Genomic DNA, 19,725 nt, shown 5'->3' with positions numbered 1-19,725 from the left:
CTAACATTTTCTTCCAAAACTCCAACCCACAGACCAAACACCACCCCCAGCGTAACCGCTGTTTCTCACCTTCCCGAGGGCTTCCTTCAACTGCTTCTCTGCTGTGGCCTGCTTCACGTTCGCTTCTCGCACCATCTTATGAGCTTCCTGTTGAGACAGCATTCACGTCAGAGTTGGATCAGCTTCCCAAGTGTCCCACATTGCCATCATTTTCCATGATTCCCCATACCGAGAGCCAACCCAAGCCAGTCAAGCTTGCCTCACACACATACGCACACTCAAAAGAGAAGCGAGTTAGCCAACGTCTCTACGAAAGACAGTGGAGACACAGGAGAGGTAGGAAGCAAGTGATGTGAAACAGAAATAGAGGTGTAGTAGGAGGGTACATGAAGCCAAAAACAATGACAAAGGAAAACATGAATATAGAAAGACAAACAGCTACTCAAGCAGCTCATCAGCACATCATGATTCTCAAGTGAATCTTTTTTTCAGTCAAAACTATTTTTATCAAGATATTTCATTCAACTATAATTTCTTTCGCCATATCTGGTAGCTGTTTCTTCATTATAATGTCCAACACAGCTATAATTACATAGATATTGCAGTGTAACTTCTTTTTGTTTTGTTCATTTATTTTCTTGCATGCTGGACATGAATTATACAAAGTCATCCATCCCTACAAAGCCTGTAATAAGCTGTAGATGTGCTATGCAGCTGCTGAGAAGCTCTGTATCTTGGCAAAAATACCCACTAACAAAGTAAAAACACACCCCTGTGGTCTTTTTTTTTTTTTTTTATTTGACCAGGAAGGAGAAGAAACCAAACAAATGACAACAAACCTCAAACAGGCTAGCAGTGAGTTCCTCCAGCTCCTGCCCCAGCTGGTCCCTGACTTTAGAAAGTCTCTCACACTCCTCGTCTTTTAACTTAAGCTCCTTAAGGCAACAAACAATGAAATGAAGACAAAAAGAAAATGGGAAAAATAATAAATGAATGAACAAAAAGCGGGTAGGGAAATGTGGATTTTACTTTTCTTTTCAGTGGCCAGGAAAAAAAAAGTCATGGCTGTATCACAAATGAGTGTCATCTGAACACACTCATAGAGCAAAGTGTATTTAGTTTCTCAGTAACACTGTCCACTTGATAAACAACTTCACTTTCTCCAGTTTCACTTTCTCAATGTAGAGCAAATGAATGTATACAAAATACATGAAATGAAGTAAGATCAGGTTCATTAATGAGATGAGAATGTTACTGATATAGTGCTGTGAGTTCATTTTAGTAATACAGACACTCCAGTGACACCAGTTCAGTGCTTACCCACAACATACAGCGACCACTCATACAGCCAGACAACATTCACACAGGCAGTCAGCTCCAGAATTATTGGCTCCCTTGGTAACGATGGGTTAAAACAAGCCAAATTCAGTGCCAATGGAGTCGATTGGGACGCCTCCGCTAACAACAAGTCTAGTCCTTTTTGTTACTCATTTGTAAGCCAGAGCTACCCTTAAAATATCCTTCAGACAGGAAGGAAGCTATTGAAGAAAAACTATTTCAGATATTTGCCCTTGCTGTTACCTTGACCCAATCTCAGAATCTAACAACTCGCTCTTGAGATATCGCGCAAAATAGAATCTGAGAGTGAGACACATGGATGGACTGACACACGGACAGATGCACTGGTGGGCCAACGACAAAAATCGTAGCTAGCCAAAAATGGGCCTTGAGTTCCTGAACATTAATGTGTAAGTAACATCTCTGTATGACAAACATGAAAAAGGCTATTGAAGCACAACTATTTCAGATATTTGACCTTACTGTGACTTGTCTCTAATCTAATCATTTCATCTGCTAGTTACAATGATAATTCCATGTAAATTCTACAAATGTTCAGCCACTCGTTCCTGAGATATCGCACTAATGAGGACCTCGGATGGACAAACTTGAAAACCTGATGCCTCCCCCACTCAGTGGCAGAGGCATAAAAAAGTACTGAAAAATGTTTTTGTGGTTAAATAGTTTAATCTCACACTGAAAATATTGTCATAAAAAAAAACTCTGATGAACAAAATGTAACCCAAGCATGTTGCAATTTATGTTTTACTTTAAGTTCACCTTAGTGTGTTTGCTTTCACAGCCTTCCATGACTGTTTCACTGGGGCATCAATATGAGGTGACACAAAAGCCTAGAAAGTAATTAAAATGAGACAACAAAAAGAGGCCAATGCATTTTATAAATTAAAAATTATAAGGATTGCAGGTAGAAATTTGTAGAAGGTGCTACATATTTGGGGTCTCCAAACCTACAGTTAGACACCAGTTCTGTTTCAATAAATTATTTGGAAGCTGTATCAGAAGAAAGACTTTTCTTTCTCCAACCATAAAGGTAAGTGTCTAGAGTTTATTAGACACTACTGGAACTTTGACTGGAACTGGGTTCTATGGTCAGATGTGACAAAAATAGAAATAAAAATACTGGCAGTTGGGAGCTGGTTTTTCATCCAAAGGCCCTGGGAACCTTGTCAGGATACATGGCATAATGGAGTCCATGAAGTACTACTTTAGTACTATTTAAAATGAAAATCTAGCCAAGAAGATACAACGGGGTGTGGTTGACGCTTCCAACAGGATGATGATCCAAATCCACACAAAAATGTTTCAGTGACAACAGAAAGTTTTTGGCATGGACATCCCAATCCCCTGATCTAAACCCCATTGAAAACATGTGTAGTGAGCAGTAGAGGGGAGTCTGCAAAAGAGGACCTAGGACCCTGGAGGATCTGGAGTGTGTGTATTGAGTAGTCAGTCTCATATTCCTTGCTCTATATTCTTCAATCACATCAAGCATTACAGAAGACCTATAGAAGAAGGGAGGTTGAACATAGTATTAAATGCCGTGGTGCCAATAACTGATATTTGTGTGAGATTAAGTTAATTAACCACAAAGACATTTTTTCATAACCTTATTTTAAACTCATATTTACCACTAATTTTGGAGATGACCATGAGCCCCCTCTTCCTGTGTTCAGAGATGGCAAAAACTTAAATACACACACGTAAGCACTTTTAGTGTGCAAGTGATGTGGGCTTTTAATCAGCCGTCTAAAACACTGCATCAGCATCAGACAGACAGCTTTGTTACACCAGCCACACAAAGCAAAAAGAATACATGAAAGAAAAGCAATACAAATGCATAGCAGTTATATATCAAATAGGAATAAAGTGCTAAACAGGAGTAAAACCTTTGTAGACCAATCAGATACAAGTTACACACATCTGATAGCAGTGAGCAGAAATTACTTCCTAAAGCACTCCTGCTACACCGTAGTTGGATCATCTTACTACAGAATCAACGTCTCAAACTGACCAATATACCATGACGGTCGTCAGTTTGGACACCAGTCTTTTTACTTCACCATCTTCACATCCATCCATCTATGGTAGATTCTCCCATAGCCTGTTGGCAAACATGTTAAAGCTTTTAAAGATGGGACTTTCTCCAATCAAATTACTATATCTTGCTCCAAAAAAGCTCATTGTTTCGTGATGCTCATTTTCCTTCTGAAAACTGGTGCACGGAAGTACAGAGAGCCAATCTGATTGCAGCCTTCATGATTCTGAAGGTTGTGGCCAGAAGAGTGTACAAGATACCCTATATGGCCAAACATATGTGGACACCTGAACATCACACCTATAGGAGCTGCTTGGATATCCCAATCCAAAACCATGGGCATTAATATGGAGTTCCAGAGGCAGTTTGGAACTCTACATAGCAACAGACGATAGGCGAATTTTACACGCTACACACTCAGCGACCCCAATCTGTGAGCTTGCATGGGCTGCTGCTTCATGGTTTAGCTGTTGTTGCTCCTAGATGCTTCCATTTCACAATAATAGCACTTGCATTTTACTGGGGCAGATCTGGCAGGGCACAAAATTCATGAACTGACTTGTGGCAAAGGTGGCATCTTATGACAGTGCCACGTTTAAAGTCACTGAGCTCTTCATTACGGCCCATTCTAGTGCCGTTGTTCGTCTATGGAACTTGCATGGCTATGTGCTTGATTTTATGCACCTGTTAACAAATGGGTGTGGCTGAAACACCAAACTCAATAACTAGGAGGGGTGTCCACATACTTTTGGTCATATAGTGTACATTAGACACTCCACTGCCTGTTAGCGGAGCATCTGAGGTGAGACTAAACAGACAATGTAGCACGTCACTGATGCTGTCCAGTCCTGTGAGACTGTTTATTTAATTTCACTATCACTCGCTCTTGAAGGAGTTTTGAGCAATCCTGCCCGCTCCCACCCACATGAGAGCGAAAACCGGCTGAGACTTTTTAGTTATGTCCCATGGGTCCCAGTCTGATGCACACCTTCAGCTCTCTATGTAATAATGTTGCTATTCATAGCAGTCTGTAATTGCTAGTGCTTGTGAAGATAAATATAAGAACCAGTAATTCTGATGACAACTGTACAAAGAGATAGAACAAACACTGTAGTGTTGTGTAGTGAGTGGCTAAGAGAGATATTATGTATTTACCAGTTGAGGGACAGGAAACAGTCGGATTTAGCTCAGTGGTCATTTCCAAGTCCTCCTCAGTTACCCCCTCAACCACATTCTTGAAACTGTTTATCTTTTATTATACCACCATTCTTCAATACAAATCTTTCTCTCCTTTCATTTCTTCCCAAGCACATGCATATGCCTCATCCAGAGCATCACTAAAAGTCTTAGTCGCTTCCTGTGACACTCCTCACTGTCTTCATAATCACACGTTTCCAGTGAACAAAATCAGATTGGTATATTGTGTTAGCAGAACTAGGCTATAATCCGGTCTGTCAGGTGTTGGCAGAACCGTAGAACGATAAGCTTCACATTGTTACAGAGCAAGTCCTGTGCTTTATTTTGTGCTTTCAGGCAATGGTGATGTAGGATTCTCTTAATGGTGGATGTACATACTTTGGTACCTGATGCCTTCAACTCCTTCACCAGTTCCTTTACTGTTGTCTTGGGGTTCAGTTGAACCTTTCGGACCAAAGTTCATTCATCCTTGGCAGTTAATTTGTGCCTTCTTCCTAAACATCTGTGTGGTCTCAAGATTTTTACATTTGCATACGGATGTTTGTACAGATGCTCATGGTACTTTTATGTTTTGAAATTGCTCCTGAGAAGGAATCGGACTTGTGAACTTGCCTTGTAGCTGCTTATATTTTCCCACATAAACCCACTGGAATTCTGATATAGAATTAAATCTGAAATAAATAATCAATTGCTAATCAATTATCAATTGCTACAAATGATCTCTGATGTGAGCAAAGTAGATGCTCTAATTGATTTGCAAATAAAATGTATAGTAACATGAAATGTGTGGAGTTGTGAAAAACGGAGACTGAATATCTTTAGGCTAGGTGTATGTAAACTTTTGGCCTCAACTGTAGCCATGAAAGTACCAAGGAGTTTGTTAGACTGTTTTTCAGACTGGATGCGAGTGAATTTCTGACTGCTTCTATATATAGAGGTGAGATGCAAACGATTATAATAATGTCTACTCCTGTTGCAGTCGGAGTTACAGAAACATTCCTTCAAGCTTAACCCTATAGCTTATAAGACACATTCTTTATTATATCAATCTGAATAGACTGCTAAATGTTCGTGTGACACAGATCTCCTCCTAGCACATTTAATGGTTTCTCTCCACACAGAATAACACAAAGCCATCAGTGTTAGGGTTTGCATTGGGACTGTGTTCCTGCAGCCAAGTCTCAGTGAAACACATAAGACTCTCTCTATATCATCTGTCTCTCCTCAGTACTGCTTCAAGCTTCACCAGAGATATCACATTCTCCATCATGCGGAAGGCTGATATGGTTTAAATCTCCTTCTCCTCCTTCCTATATGTTAACACCTGCCCTACATCCACAGTGGATTCTCTCGTAATCTTTGGGGATTAGGGGCTTACTGTGAGTAAACAGTGCTGTGCATCGTGTAGCAGCCAGCAGTCCAAGCAAAAGAAAAAGCAAAAAACACGTCTCGGCATGTTGATGCCACATACGGAGCGTAAAGGATAAGGATAAAAATAAGGGAGATCAAAACAACACTGATTAAAGAAAAATAAAGGAAAGAAAGATGATATAACCGGCTGACACGATTACACCGTCATATGTAATAATAATGAAATGGAAAATGCTAAATATAAATGCAAAAAATCCAATATAGATAGAGGAATTGGGCATTGCACAGCTTGAATGCAAACTGTCATGTATTTCCTATATATAGAGTGCTGAATCACTAGCCTAAATAAAAACAGTCCACTTGGTATAGGCCTCAGACTTTTACACCAAACTGGAGTCTTCCTGACCTCTTGATTTCTCTGTCACACTCACTGACTTCTTCCTTTTCTGTTCATTTCTGCAGCTGTCTTTTTAATAGTCTGATATGTGTTGCATTATAGTCAAGAAAGTGGAAACATGGAAACATATGGAAACATATGGAAACATACACAACACCATCTCTAAGTACCAGCAGTTACCATAGTTTCCACTGCAAAAAAAAAAGACATTTTAGCAAATGAAGATATCTCGAATATAATCAAATGTATCTAATATTTCCTAATATAAGATTACAATAAATCAAAGACGACTAAACCTGTTAAACCTGTTTCTAGACATTTCAAGCTTTCAGGTTTTTTTCCATTCTTTTGGCAGATCATTCAGCTTCATTCTAGAAATACACACTAAAATATAGCAAAATTATCTGCTAATAGAATAAGATTATTTAAAACAGCTAGAAATAGATCTTATCTTTTTTAATAAGAAATACTAGATCAATCTGATGAGGGCAGTCGTGGCCTGATGGATAGAGATTCGGACTTGCAACCCGAAGGTGAACCTGAAGGTTGTGGGTTCGAGTCTCAGGTCTGGCAGGGATTGCAGGTGGGGGGAGTCAATGACCAGCGCTCTCTTCCACCCTCGATACCACGACTGAGGCGAGACCCTTGAGCAAGGCACCGAACCCCCAAACTGCTCCCCGGGCGCCACAGCAAAAAAAAAAAAAAAAAAAAAAGGCTGCCCACTGCTCCGTGTGTGTGTGTGTGTGTTCACTACTGTGTGTGTGCACTTGGATGGGTTAAATGTAGAGCACAAATTCCTAGTATGGGTCACCATACTTGGCCACAAGTCACTTCACTTATTAAAGATATTTTCATTTGCTAAGATGTCATTTTTGCGCAGTGTTTACACTGTCAGTCTGGATTAACAGAGCAAGGCTGGAAAATATGGTGGCTGCGGGCCAACTTTCTGTCTTTACTGACCAGCTCTTCGAGTCTGAGTCGTTATCACACACAATTCCTATTTGCTCATTACTGTAAATAGACACATGACACTACAGCTTGCGCAGACAAACGGGGAAAACGTTTTTCTCTACACAGCACTAAACGGACACGAATGTATGTTGATGTTAAAGTGCACACACATAGTAAAGATGCATTTACTCTCTAACATTAATGCACCCAATTAAAGATAAATGTAAAATTAAGCTTGCAATATTTCTATATCTGGCTACATTAGAGTCATTTTGTGATTTGACTGTTAAATCCATAGTCAATAAAACACTGTGTGCCAGTTTTTAAACCATACTCAAACTGTGTCAAACCTAAAAAAGGGCATGAAAAGATGGAACTATAGCACTGACAAATTGTTGTTATAAGCTATAATGTTGTTATAAATTATAAATCACTTTGAACAATGCCACACTGCTCTTCAGTGACACATTTTGTTCTAGCTGCTGGTACAAAAAAAAAAAAAAAAAAAAAAAAAGATATTCCTGCATCATCCTACAACTTTCTAACAGCAATTTGAGTCATTCTTGTTTACTTGGAAGCCTTCATGCATAGGCAACAAAATGTGAGACACTTACACTGTCCAAAAGTCTGGTTCATTACTCAGATTACTCAACTTTTACTCAGATTACATCATTTATGTTCTTAAAAAAAGTCACTGTATGTAAGGGAAATGTATCCGAATAACCAATTATTTTGTAAAACTTGCAGTGCTGCCGCATATTTCATTCAAATGGTATCAGGTATGCTGCAGTGGATCCAGAGCCTATCTCGGGAACAATGCAGGGCACCATGCACACACATTTGCACACACATTCACACCTAGGGGAAATTTAGCGTACCCAGCAACTACTGGCATGTTTTTGTGAGGTGGGAGGAAACAGGAGAACCCCGAGGAAACCCGCATGGACATTTACCCGAGTTGCTCTGTGGCAGCAACACTTACTGACTGCTACTGTTTTCAATCGAACACTTCTAGCATATTAGTAACTACTGTGTAATTTTATTTTACGAAATATCATTTTATACGATTACTGAGATAAAAGCAGTGCTTGGTACTATTGCTAGTGCTTGGTACTCAGACTATTTTGACTGTAGTGTAAGGTTATGGATATAAACTACAGTGAGGATGTTTACTGTTACTGGGATAATGAATTGGATTTAACTAATCCCTTACCCGCTGGGCTTTGGCGAGCTCTTCCTTCAGCCTCTCGTATCCTTTTTCTCTGACTTCCATCACAGAAGGGCTTCTGAGTCGTGATAGGCTGTCTGTGCTCAGGCCCAAGGGGTCCTCTCCCTCTTCGCCCAATGAGGCGCTCCCATCAACTGCCTCCTGTGAGGCGGAGCCCTCCAGTCCGGGCAAGCTGTGGAAACAAAGAACACAAGGTTCCCACAAATTAATAATCAGCATGACTGACGATTACCTGACTACAATCGAGACAATTTTATAATGCAGGTTTTCAAAACTGTGAAATGTTTTACACCTTCATTGACACAGTAGCAAAAATTTACATTTGAGAATATGAAAGTACTTTGAAGTAATCTGTCCATGTAGAAATGTTAAAGGTTTTTAGGCTTCAGCATAAAAACAAACATACCCTCACTGACAACTTTGTTAGGAACACCTGTACATTCATGGCATTATCCAATCATTAAAAAAAATCATGCAGAAACAGGTCACGAGCTTCAGCTAAGGTTCACATCAAATATCAGAATGGAGTAAAAATGTAATTTCATTGACTTTGACTGGGGCATTGTTCTCAATGTCAAATAGGCTGGTTTGAGTAGTTCAGAAACTGCTGATCTCCTGGGATTTTCACACACAACAGTGTCTAGAGTTTACACAGAATGGTGTGAAAAACAAAAAACACCCAGCGAGCGGCAGTCGTGTGGACAGAAACGCCTTGTCAATGAAAGAGGTCACAGGAGAATGATTCGAGCTGACAGGAAAGCTACGATAACTCAATTAAGCACTCTTTACAACCATGGTCAGCAGAAAAGCATCTCAGAACATGCTGAACCTTGAGGCAGATGGGCTACAACAGCAGAAACAAGAACAAACAAGAACTGGAATTTGAGGCTTCAGTGGACACTGGATCACTCAAACTGGACAGGTGAATACTGAAAAGAAAAAGCAAAACAAAACAGGCAATAATGAAGGTAGAGTTAAGAAACTGGACTTCTGATCCAAGGGTCATGAGTTCAAATCCCTGCACTGCCAAGCTGCTACTGCTGGACCTCTGAGCAAGGCCCTTAACCCTCAACTGCTCAGCTGTATAAATGAGAAAAATGTACATCGTTCTGGATAAGGGCATCTACCAAATGTCATAAATGTAAATGAAGGTAATTAATTAATTGCAGAACACCCTATTAATTTTAACCATTAAAAATAAAATTCATGTTTCAGACCCACCTTTAAAACTTGCATTAGATGACTGAAAAGTCAAGATGGCAATTTAACCACATTAAAAAACACAAGCGTAAATGAACCTACAACAGTGGAGCGTGTTTGCGTCAGGCTTACCACCTCCACACATAGTCTGGCTTGCATAGTGATCAGATCTCTGGCTTGTGTTAAATGCAACATGTTCACATGAGCCTGCAATTACGAAGAAACGATCCACCCACAGGAAATGGCATCACATTATTATTTTTTTAATCCTAGGGGAAAAAAAGAAGACTCCGCAATTGCTGTAAACAAGGCACGTCGTTGTTCATGTCACCTCCTAAGACACAGCAGTCGGAAACGACCCCATCGTTGGCAGAGGACAAGAAAGTACAGGCTGTACAATAAAACAAGCTCTCATGACCCTACTCCTGCCATGTTCACAGCCGGCTGACTTCCCACTTATTTGCATATTGCGTGGGAGAAATCAGAGTTAATCACCATGTGTACACCACAGTGCTGTTGAATTCACCAATCAGAATTCAGATCAGAAGATAATGATTGAATTTATGTCATTCAAATCACAGGTTTATTTTATTTATGAATGCACTAATTTTAATATGTTATTGTTTCTATAGTAACAGCTAATCCGCAGTGAGCTGTATAGTAAACGATCCACATAATCCACAAAGCATTAACTTTAAGACAGAGGCTGTTGAGGGAAGAAGTGTTTATAACATAAGTGATAACTTCCAGCACAAAATTAAATGTTACAGAAAAATGTTTGTATGTCAGTAAAGAAAGCAGCATATTACATAACAGACCACTTTTCAGACAAAAAAACATAATGAGGGCACGTGTGAACAAGCTAGCTGCTCATTATTACCTGCCGTTGTGTGGCTCATCGTTGTCCAGGTCTCTGGGAGCAGGGTACACTGGCTGGGTGGGTAACTGGTCGACATAGAGAGTGTTAGGAGGACAGGGGTTAGAGGTCACGGAGTGTGTACGGTACAGGGTGCTAGGTGGCGCGCTGAGCTTCGGCGTGTGTGGCTCGTTGACGCCGTGCAAGTCCGGGGTGGTTGGTGATGCCAGGTTCACCTCGTGGAAACCTTCGAGGGGTTCGCTGGCCATAGTCTCAGAGTCATAGTATACTCATCTAAGCACAATGAGAAATTCAAGTTAGGAAAATGAATAATACGTTCTGGAAAGATGTTAAAATCTGAAGATTTCAAGAGCAACTTCAGGAAACTTAATTTCTCACAAAAATGATCAAAAACAGTCCAACAGTAAGTAAATAACGTCTTTCTGTGGTTGACTCTCCCCAGTGATTACGCTGGTGACACAGACGGTGTTTGAACAACAGGAAAAAACTTGCTGGAGTTGCTTTTTATGGATATTAAGCAGAACGATGCAGAACATAAACTAGGAAACACTTTTTAGCCGGTTTATTTTCACTTGCCGTGTAGCTACATTCATTAGCCATTTTGTCAGATAGAATTACAATATGGGTGTACAGTTACTAACTGCATCCCATCTGTTGCCATGTAGTCCATCAGGGAAACAGAACCAACTCAGGACCACCGCTAAGCGGATATTGTTTGGGTGATGGATTATTCCCGAACACGGTAGTCGCGTGTTATACTGGGGGAAGGGACTGACTGGTAAGAGCGTATAGGATGCAGGTCCCTTTTCCTCTGATGCACAGAGCTGAGGCATGCTGAGGCATTGTGCAAAGCAATAAATGGTCTACAGTCGCTAACTGTATACCATTCTATGGTACTTTGTATAAATAAGGGAAGTTGTACATTTAGATTTGATCGACATAACACACTACCAAACAAGCAAGAAATGCTCTGTGTACCATTCTGAAGAATGTGTATGTAATCCTTGAGACATGTCTCAGCAGTCCAGAAGGAACGACCAGTAAATGATGTGATGATGTCTTCACCCGGCTTTCTCACTACCTAAAGACAAAGGAACAAACAGAAAATCAGACATAAAGTAAACTACCAATTACTGAGATGTTTCAGACACCCTTGATAATACCACAGACACACACACACACACAAGTCAAAAGACTCAACAACCCAATTCAATATCTGAACAACAGGGCAGCAGAATGTTAATAAATATTTAACAAATAGTAAAAGCTGCACAGTACTTGACATACCATTAACGTTTAACAGTAAAGCAGCATGTGGGAGTGATGCATGACTTCCCATACACACATTCCAAACATGATGTCACACCCAAACGCACGTTCCAAAGGTTAAACTCACTACACAATGACTAAGTGACTTTTATTGTTGCATTTACTAAAGAAAAAAAAAAACCTAGCTGGTATGCCTGCTTTTGAGAATAGCATGGCCCACTGTGTCAAAGTGGTTGCTGTGGCGACAGGCTTGCCATTGGCCAAGTGCCAGTCCCACCCCGACACCTCAGCTGTGTGCGTTACCAGACAAGACACTTTACCACCATACCAAGTGTTGACATCTGTCTACATTATTGTGAGAATAAATCAGATTTGTCTACTCACATACAGTGAGGGGAAATAAGTATTCGGACACTTCTGTTTTTGTTATTTTATATATTTTGAGTGTACAGTACTGCGCAAAAGTCTTAGGCACTCTGATTTTTAAAATGTTTTAACTGAGATTGTACATGTCACACACACACACACACACAATGTGTGTAATATATATATATATATATATATATATATATATATATACATATACACACACACACACACACATACACATACACACACTGCTTAAAAAAATTAAAGGAACACTTTTTAATCAGAGTATAGCATCAAGTCAGTTAAACTCCTGGGATATTGATCTGGTTTGTTAAGTACCAGAGGGGGTTGTTAATCAGTTTCAGCTGCTTTGGTGTTAATGAAATTAACAACAGGTGCACTAGATGAGACGACCCCCAAAACAGGAATGGTTTTACAGGTGGAGGCCACGGACATTTTTTCCCCTACTCATCTTTTCTGACTGTTTTTCACTAGTTTTGCATTTGGCTAGGGTCAGTGTCACTACTGGTAGCATGAGGCGATACCTGGACCCTACAGAGGTTGCACAGGCAGTCCAACTCCTCCAGGATGGCACATCAATACGTGCCATTGCCAGAAGGTTTGCTGTGTCTCCCAGAACAGTCTCAAGAGCATGGAGGAGATTCCAGGAGACAGGCAGTTACTCTAGGAGAGCTGGACAGGGCTTTAGAAGGTCCTTAACCCATCAGCAGGACCGGTATCTGCTGCTCTGAGCAAGGAGGAACAGGATGAGCACTGCCAGAGCCCTACAAAATGACCTCCAGCAGGCCACTGGTGTGAATGTCTCTGACCAAACAATCAGAAACAGACTTCATGAGGGTGGCCTGAGGGCCCGACATCCTCTAGTGGGCCCTGTGCTCACTGCCTGGCACCGTGGAGCTCAATTGGCATTTGCCATTGAACACCAGAATTGGCACTGGTGCCCTGTGCTTTTCACAGATAAGATGAGGTTCACCCTGAGCACATGTGACAGACGTGAAAGGGTCTGGAGAAGCCGTGGAGAACGTTATGCTGCCTGTAACACCGTTCAGCATGACCGGTTTGGTGGTCGGTCAGTGATGGTCTGGGGAGGCATATCCATGGAGGGACGCACAGACCTCTACAGGCTAGACAATGGCACCCTGACTGCCATTAGGTATTGGGATGAAATCCTTGGACCCATTGTCAGACCCTACGCTGGTGCAGTGAGTCCTGGGTTCCTCCTGGTGCACGACAATGCCCGGCCTCATGTGGTGAGAGTATGTAGGCAGTTCCTGGAGGATGAAGGAATTGATACCATTGAATGACCCCCACGCTCTCCTGACCCAATAAATCCAATAGAACACCTCTGGGACATTATGTTTCGGTCCATCTGACGCCGCCAGGTTGCACCTCAGACTGTCCAGGAGCTCAGTGATGCCCTGGTCCACATCTGAGAGGAAATACCCCAGGACACCATCCGTCGTCTCATTAGGAGCATGCCCTTACGTAGTCAGGCATGCATACAAGCACGTGGGGGCCATACAAACTACTGAGTACTATTTTGAGTTGCTGCAATGAAATTTCAGCAAAATGGGCTAGCCTGCTGCATCATTTTTTCACTTTGATTTTCGGGGTGTCTTTGAATTCAGCCGTCTGTAGGTTGATAATTTTCATTACTATCAAACGATGTGGCATCCTTTCGTTCCTAACACATTACCCAGTCCATATCAGTACAGATATCCAGCATGATATTTTTCCCCATTGAGATCTGATGTGTTTCCAAAGTGTTCCTTTAATTTTTTTGAGCAGTGTATATATTTACATTGTTAATTAAAACATTCATAAATGCTCTAAAAGTTTACACCAATATGAAGGAAAACACAGCCTTCTTAACCTGATACATGCCTCCTACAGCCTGCGCTACCTTCAAACACTGTGCGCTTAGATTAAAAAAACCTGCCAAGATAAACAGGCAGCACTTCGTCGAGGACTGAGCTCGCAGCAAAGAAAGGTTCAAATATCACTTCAGAGATATGAATTGGTACAGGTTTGAAAAGTCAGATGAACAAGTTTATGTAAAATATAATGCTGCATTACATCTAAGTCGTAATTCACTATTCGGAATTACGTGATTTTCGACCTCGGCACTTTCAACAGACAAAGTGGGAAAACTGACACTCTCATGTTTGTATTTTTTTAGCAACAAGCTAGGAGATGAGTGCTGTATATTTTCTTTCTCAAACAGTGAACTTTATAGTCAGTGCTACAGATTTAACAAAAGCTAATACCCCAAGTTGACTATGCAATTTTTTAAATAATTGCATTATGCAAAAACAAACAAAACAAAAAGAAAGTGTAATTGAGAATCGTTCATAAATTTGAAAACATTGATATTTTTTTTTCTTTTTGCAATATCGCCCAGCCCTACAGTGGGCACAGGCTCACTCCAACTGGACCAGGCGATGTTTATCCGATCTTCAAATGTCCTGTTTCTTTACCAACAACAATGTTGCAATTCCTACTATTTCTACACACACACTATATTTATAGAAGAGGAGAAGATAAAGCTGGTGAGGATTCTGCTGGTTGTGAGAAGGCCATGAGAAAATGTCAGTGTTCTGTCAGAGCAGCACAGCATAAAGCAAAAGCAGACAGTCTGTGGAATACTAAACTACTGCCAGCATGCAGCATATCAGACCACACAGAGATTAGATTCAAACTAAGCTCCACACTGATTATGCTAATAACATGCAGCGCTAAGCTGTCATCTTGTCGCTGCCACACCCAAAAGTCAGCCACTCCAACAGAAGATTCATTTACACTTGAACTACATGCCAGGGCTGCACGATACTGAGGAAAATGCCATTTGCGATAACTTGTTAAATAATGCAATATGCAATACAATAATGCTACAAGCGCGTAAAATCAATTTAAATTTATATATGTATTTATATACACACATACACATACACAGTGTATAGTTATAAACTGAAAAATGGCATAACCATCAAACATATTTCATGTTCTTTTGAGGAAAGAACGTCACCCTAAAACTTTGACTTTTCATAACTTTTTGAAGTATTCAAATCGCTGTTATCGCAAACCCTTGCAGTATGCATATCGCGATATTTACAGTTGTGATATTTCGACAATTTCGATATATTGTGCAGCCCTGCTACATGTTACCATCATTTGGTTTTTTAAGTGTCACATTTCTACACATCACATACAAACCATTTTTCTCTTATTTATTAAACCCAGAAAAATCATGGGGTTCCCTAAAGTCAGTCAGCGTAAAACTCAGTGACTGTAAATCCTGTTTTCAATGGACAAGGACTACACAGAATCAGAATTATGCTGAATCGCCATGTGTTATTACATTATGCTAGCTACCACTTTTAGCCTAGTCAGGTTTCCAGGCAAGCAAAGCATGGGACTGTATAGTTTTGAAGATTTCACTCGCCTGATGGACTAGCTATTAAATTTAGGTGAAAAAGCCAAATAAAGCTGTTCTGCCCACACTCCTCATTCCAAATGACAACTTTAACAGGCAGCGGTCGACAACGCCACACAACAGACGTCTTTTGGATAATACTAGTACAAGAGCAATTGATGCTGGTGCTAATTAGTCAGCTATAATCACACACCTCCATAAATTTGGGAACTTTCTTTAGCAGGTTAATGCGAACAGCAAAACTCTGTTTAAACTTGGCGAAGATTTTTAGCAACCCCACTGTCCTCTATATATTAACGCCAAAAATAACTTTAGGTTGTTTGTGATGCTTTCATTTTGTTTGTTTCTGCATGGGCATGGTGCTGCCTTCAGCTAAATAGTTTAAATAAATGCATGCGATTGGCTGCAACAAGCTGTAATAAAGGATCTGCTTTAGAAGCCGCAGTGGTGCAAATCTACAGTCGCTGAACTACAGCCAGTTTTTTTTATATCTTAGTAAGTGCTGCTACAGGAATTTTTCAGTCCACTGCAATACTTTGCTGCGTCTGCATCCAGACCACAGTCCACCATGAGACGACTCCTGGTCCATGTAATCTAATGTGCACCCTTAATATGTAGTTGTAAAGTCACTAAAGCCAAACAAAGGAAGGTCTGTATACTTGTTGAGGCACCACAATAAAATCCTCATTTCCTTAGGACTATGAATGATTTGTTTATAGGCACCACTCCCAGGCAGCACAAATGTGATCCACATCTGTGCATTACGCTCTACTCGAATGCAGTAACAGGAACGGCTAACAGAGCACAACACTAAAGGAAGGACGTATCCACAGTTATCTGTGGCGCCTAATCGGTTTTTCATCTCACCACAGCGCTCACGTTGGCATTACTAACTACTAACTACTAATCACGATCACCTTCAGTGGGCAAAGTCCGTTTTCGCTCAGTGTTATCAGTCCAGGCTCTTATTAACTCTTCATATTGAGTTCTGAAGGTATGCAGCAATCCTCAGAAAAAGATTGAAAATGTGACGCCTATTCGCTCTGAAAGCAAAATCTAACCAAAGATGTTTGAAAGTACGCAAATGCAATGGGAGTTTTTCTCCATGAAGATGATGTAAAAACACTATCTAGCTGCCTATTTGTCTGTGGTTGTTTGTATTTGCTTATGGAGCGTTCTACAGCTTTGGAGAAGGCATTATATAAACGAACATTCGTATTTATTATTAATGAAAGCTGATGCAATGGATGTGTCCCCCATACAAATGACCTGGCTTAAAACTGAGAGAAGACCGTACAGCATCACACACACACACACACACACACACACAAAACGGGAGTCAGTTCACCCCACAGTCCTGTACACAATCCATCAGCATTCTGTATTTGACATTAGTATTTGCACACAAGTGGTTTTCTGTCTGTAGAATTGTTAATTAATGATAAAAGGTGTATTGGGGGGAGGAAAAAGTAAAACCAGACATTTTCCTTCTGCACATTTCAACTGATCAAATCTAGTCTTAAGTGCATCCTCGATCATCTAAATCATGAGGACGGTTTAGTCTTCACCCTCAGAAATACTGCTGACTGAGAAACCCTTGCACTGGCCATCAATTACCGAGATCACATGTTGAAGATGGGGGAAGGGGGGAAAGCAGCAGTTTCCTTTTCACTATTGTAGACAGTTCTCGATCAATAAATAAATAACATTCATATGCATTGCTGAAAATGATCAGAGAGCATTAGGGTAAAGGCAAGGCCTCCTCGGTGCAGGCCTGTCCAGAACCGCCGTACAGGAGCAGCGTGGGATTAAATTCCCTCTGATCATTTATTTATTAAGGCTTAAAAGCAGAAGGGGCTATTAACATAGCACTCTAATACATTTGATTACACACACATACACACACTATATATATATATATATATATATATATATATATATATATATATATATATATATACATATAGATATACACACACATATAAAAGCATGCACCTGTGTGTGAGACACCAGATAGAGGTTTGACAGGTGCATTTTGACTCATTTCCTACACAAAACCAAGGAAACATCTTATTTTATTTAATCTTATCTAATTGCTGTCACTGTCAGAAGGAGGTGTTTTAAACCACAAGCAAGCTCCCTTCCACTCACCTTAGTACACTTGCTGGCTGAATTGTTATTTAGCCTCCTAGCTAGCTGAACATTTTAGCCGGCTTATTAGAAGTAGATTTACATAACAAGGGCACTGGATATTGCGTGGCACAATCATTTCGCTTCAAGGAAATGTTTACTATCATGTTTAAACCTGAAATTTAAAAACAACAACAACAACAAGCGTGTATTGGTTTATATATAACCGTGGAATTGTTTAAAAAAGAATCAATATTGTGCGTAGTTAGCTAGCTGTCTCGCTAGCCGCATCCATGCACGAGCCCAAATCCCACAGCGGGACACTGCAGGAGGATTAGCTGTGCTTTCCAGCGAGCAGTGCTGCTAGTTAACGCTAAACCAACCAGCTGGTTAGTTAGCAACCTTAGCTGTCTTCACAACCGAGCAATTCTTCTAATATAATGCAACTTAATTCATTAAACATTACCTGCAAGGCGTTGGCACGCTGCAGCGTTAGTGCTCCTTAAAAATCCCCAAACCCGAGAGATATTTAAAAACAAAAAGGAAAAAATATTTTTAAGGAATCTGCTTGAATTGTGCAAATCCTTACACACACAGCGTGTGGCTGCTAACAGTAACTATAGCACCAAGCGAGTGATACACAACCTATTCAACCGGCCACTTGCGTCACACACACACACACACACACACACACACACACACACACACACACACACTCACTTGTCTTACTATCCTTCTGAGGACCTTCTAACCCCATCCTGAACCTCAGTAACCTCCTAAACCCTTTTTGTTTTGTTTTATTCAAATCCCTTGTCAGGAAATTTGGTCCCCAATGAAATATAAAATCACACACACATACACACATACACACACACACATACACACACACTTGTCTTGCTATCTTTGTGAGGACCTTTAATGTTTTAATGCTAATTTACTGTTAAATCTAACATTAACATCTAACACCATCCTAAACATCAGTAACCTCCTAAACCCTTTTGTTTTGTTTTTGTTTTGTTTTTCAAATCCCTTGTCAGGATATTTGGTCCCCACTAAGATATAAAATCTCACTCACTCACACACACACACACACACACACACATTTTTCTTTAAGGTGCATTCCTAAATGAAACAAAATTTAGGAACAAAACAAAACACAACAATATAAACCCTCATAGAACAATATAACAATAATATAAACCCTCATTTCATGTAATGTAATTGTAATTAACTACATTTACAGCATATATCATTATTATTATTTTTTTTTACATAGAAATGCTTCAGTAGCTAAATGTCTAACAAGGAATTATTATTTTGCTCTCCGAGGTAATGAATGAATGAATGAATGACCACAGATGCAAGGGGGAAAAAAACCCTCATAAAATTTGTAATGGTTTTAACGGATATAATGGGAATTGTATTGGTTTTAATGGAAACTGTAATGGTCCCTGCGGGTCTCTACTGGTAATTTTTTGCCTTCTATTGGTGGCATGTTAAGTCTAGTGGAAACCATTAAGGACCAATAATGGTAATGGTTTTAATGGTTAGCTGATGGTTTGTAATGGTATTTGTAATGGAAACCATCAAATTTCTGTGATGATTTCTACTGTTTTTTTTTTCCTCAGCAGGGCTCATTGTCAGGATTTACATCTCCACATGCATGTGTGTTTGTGTGTGTGTGTATGTGTGTGTGTACATGTCCACTGTTTGATTTCTTTAAGGATCAGTTTATAAAATCAACTTAAGTCAGTTTTCACTCCTCAACATTCCTCAGCATCTCTCATTGAAACGAAATGCCACTTCTTCTGCACATAACACATAACCATACACATCTACATAAAGTGCAAATACACAGCAGAGGACAACAATATACAACAAATTCACA

General features: G+C 40.1%; 1 protein-coding gene across 4 annotated transcripts in view; it reads right to left on the bottom strand.

Moving 5' to 3' along the window:
• Positions 1-18,521, bottom strand: part of rab3ip (RAB3A interacting protein (rabin3)) — a 28,143-nt gene extending 9,622 nt beyond the window's left edge. For 2 of the 4 annotated variants that reach the window (XM_026923637.3, XM_034313361.2), the window contains exons 1-6: positions 18,304-18,521; positions 11,594-11,696; positions 10,619-10,888; positions 8,524-8,710; positions 840-935; positions 70-147 (exon numbers count right to left, since the gene is read on the bottom strand). In XM_026923637.3, the coding sequence (XP_026779438.1) occupies positions 70-147; positions 840-935; positions 8,524-8,710; positions 10,619-10,863 (606 nt within the window). In that variant the 5' untranslated portion in view covers positions 10,864-10,888; positions 11,594-11,696; positions 18,304-18,521. The remainder of the gene's footprint in view (positions 1-69; positions 148-839; positions 936-8,523; positions 8,711-10,618; positions 10,889-11,593; positions 11,697-18,303) is intronic. The other 2 variants (XM_026923638.3, XM_026923639.3) reach the window with 2 other exon arrangements.
• Between the last annotated feature and the right edge of the window lie 1,204 nt (positions 18,522-19,725).

Source organism: Pangasianodon hypophthalmus, chromosome 18 (assembly GCF_027358585.1).
Source record: "Pangasianodon hypophthalmus isolate fPanHyp1 chromosome 18, fPanHyp1.pri, whole genome shotgun sequence".
Lineage (NCBI taxonomy): Eukaryota > Metazoa > Chordata > Actinopteri > Siluriformes > Pangasiidae > Pangasianodon > Pangasianodon hypophthalmus.
This window is presented reverse-complemented; position numbering and strand designations above follow the sequence as displayed.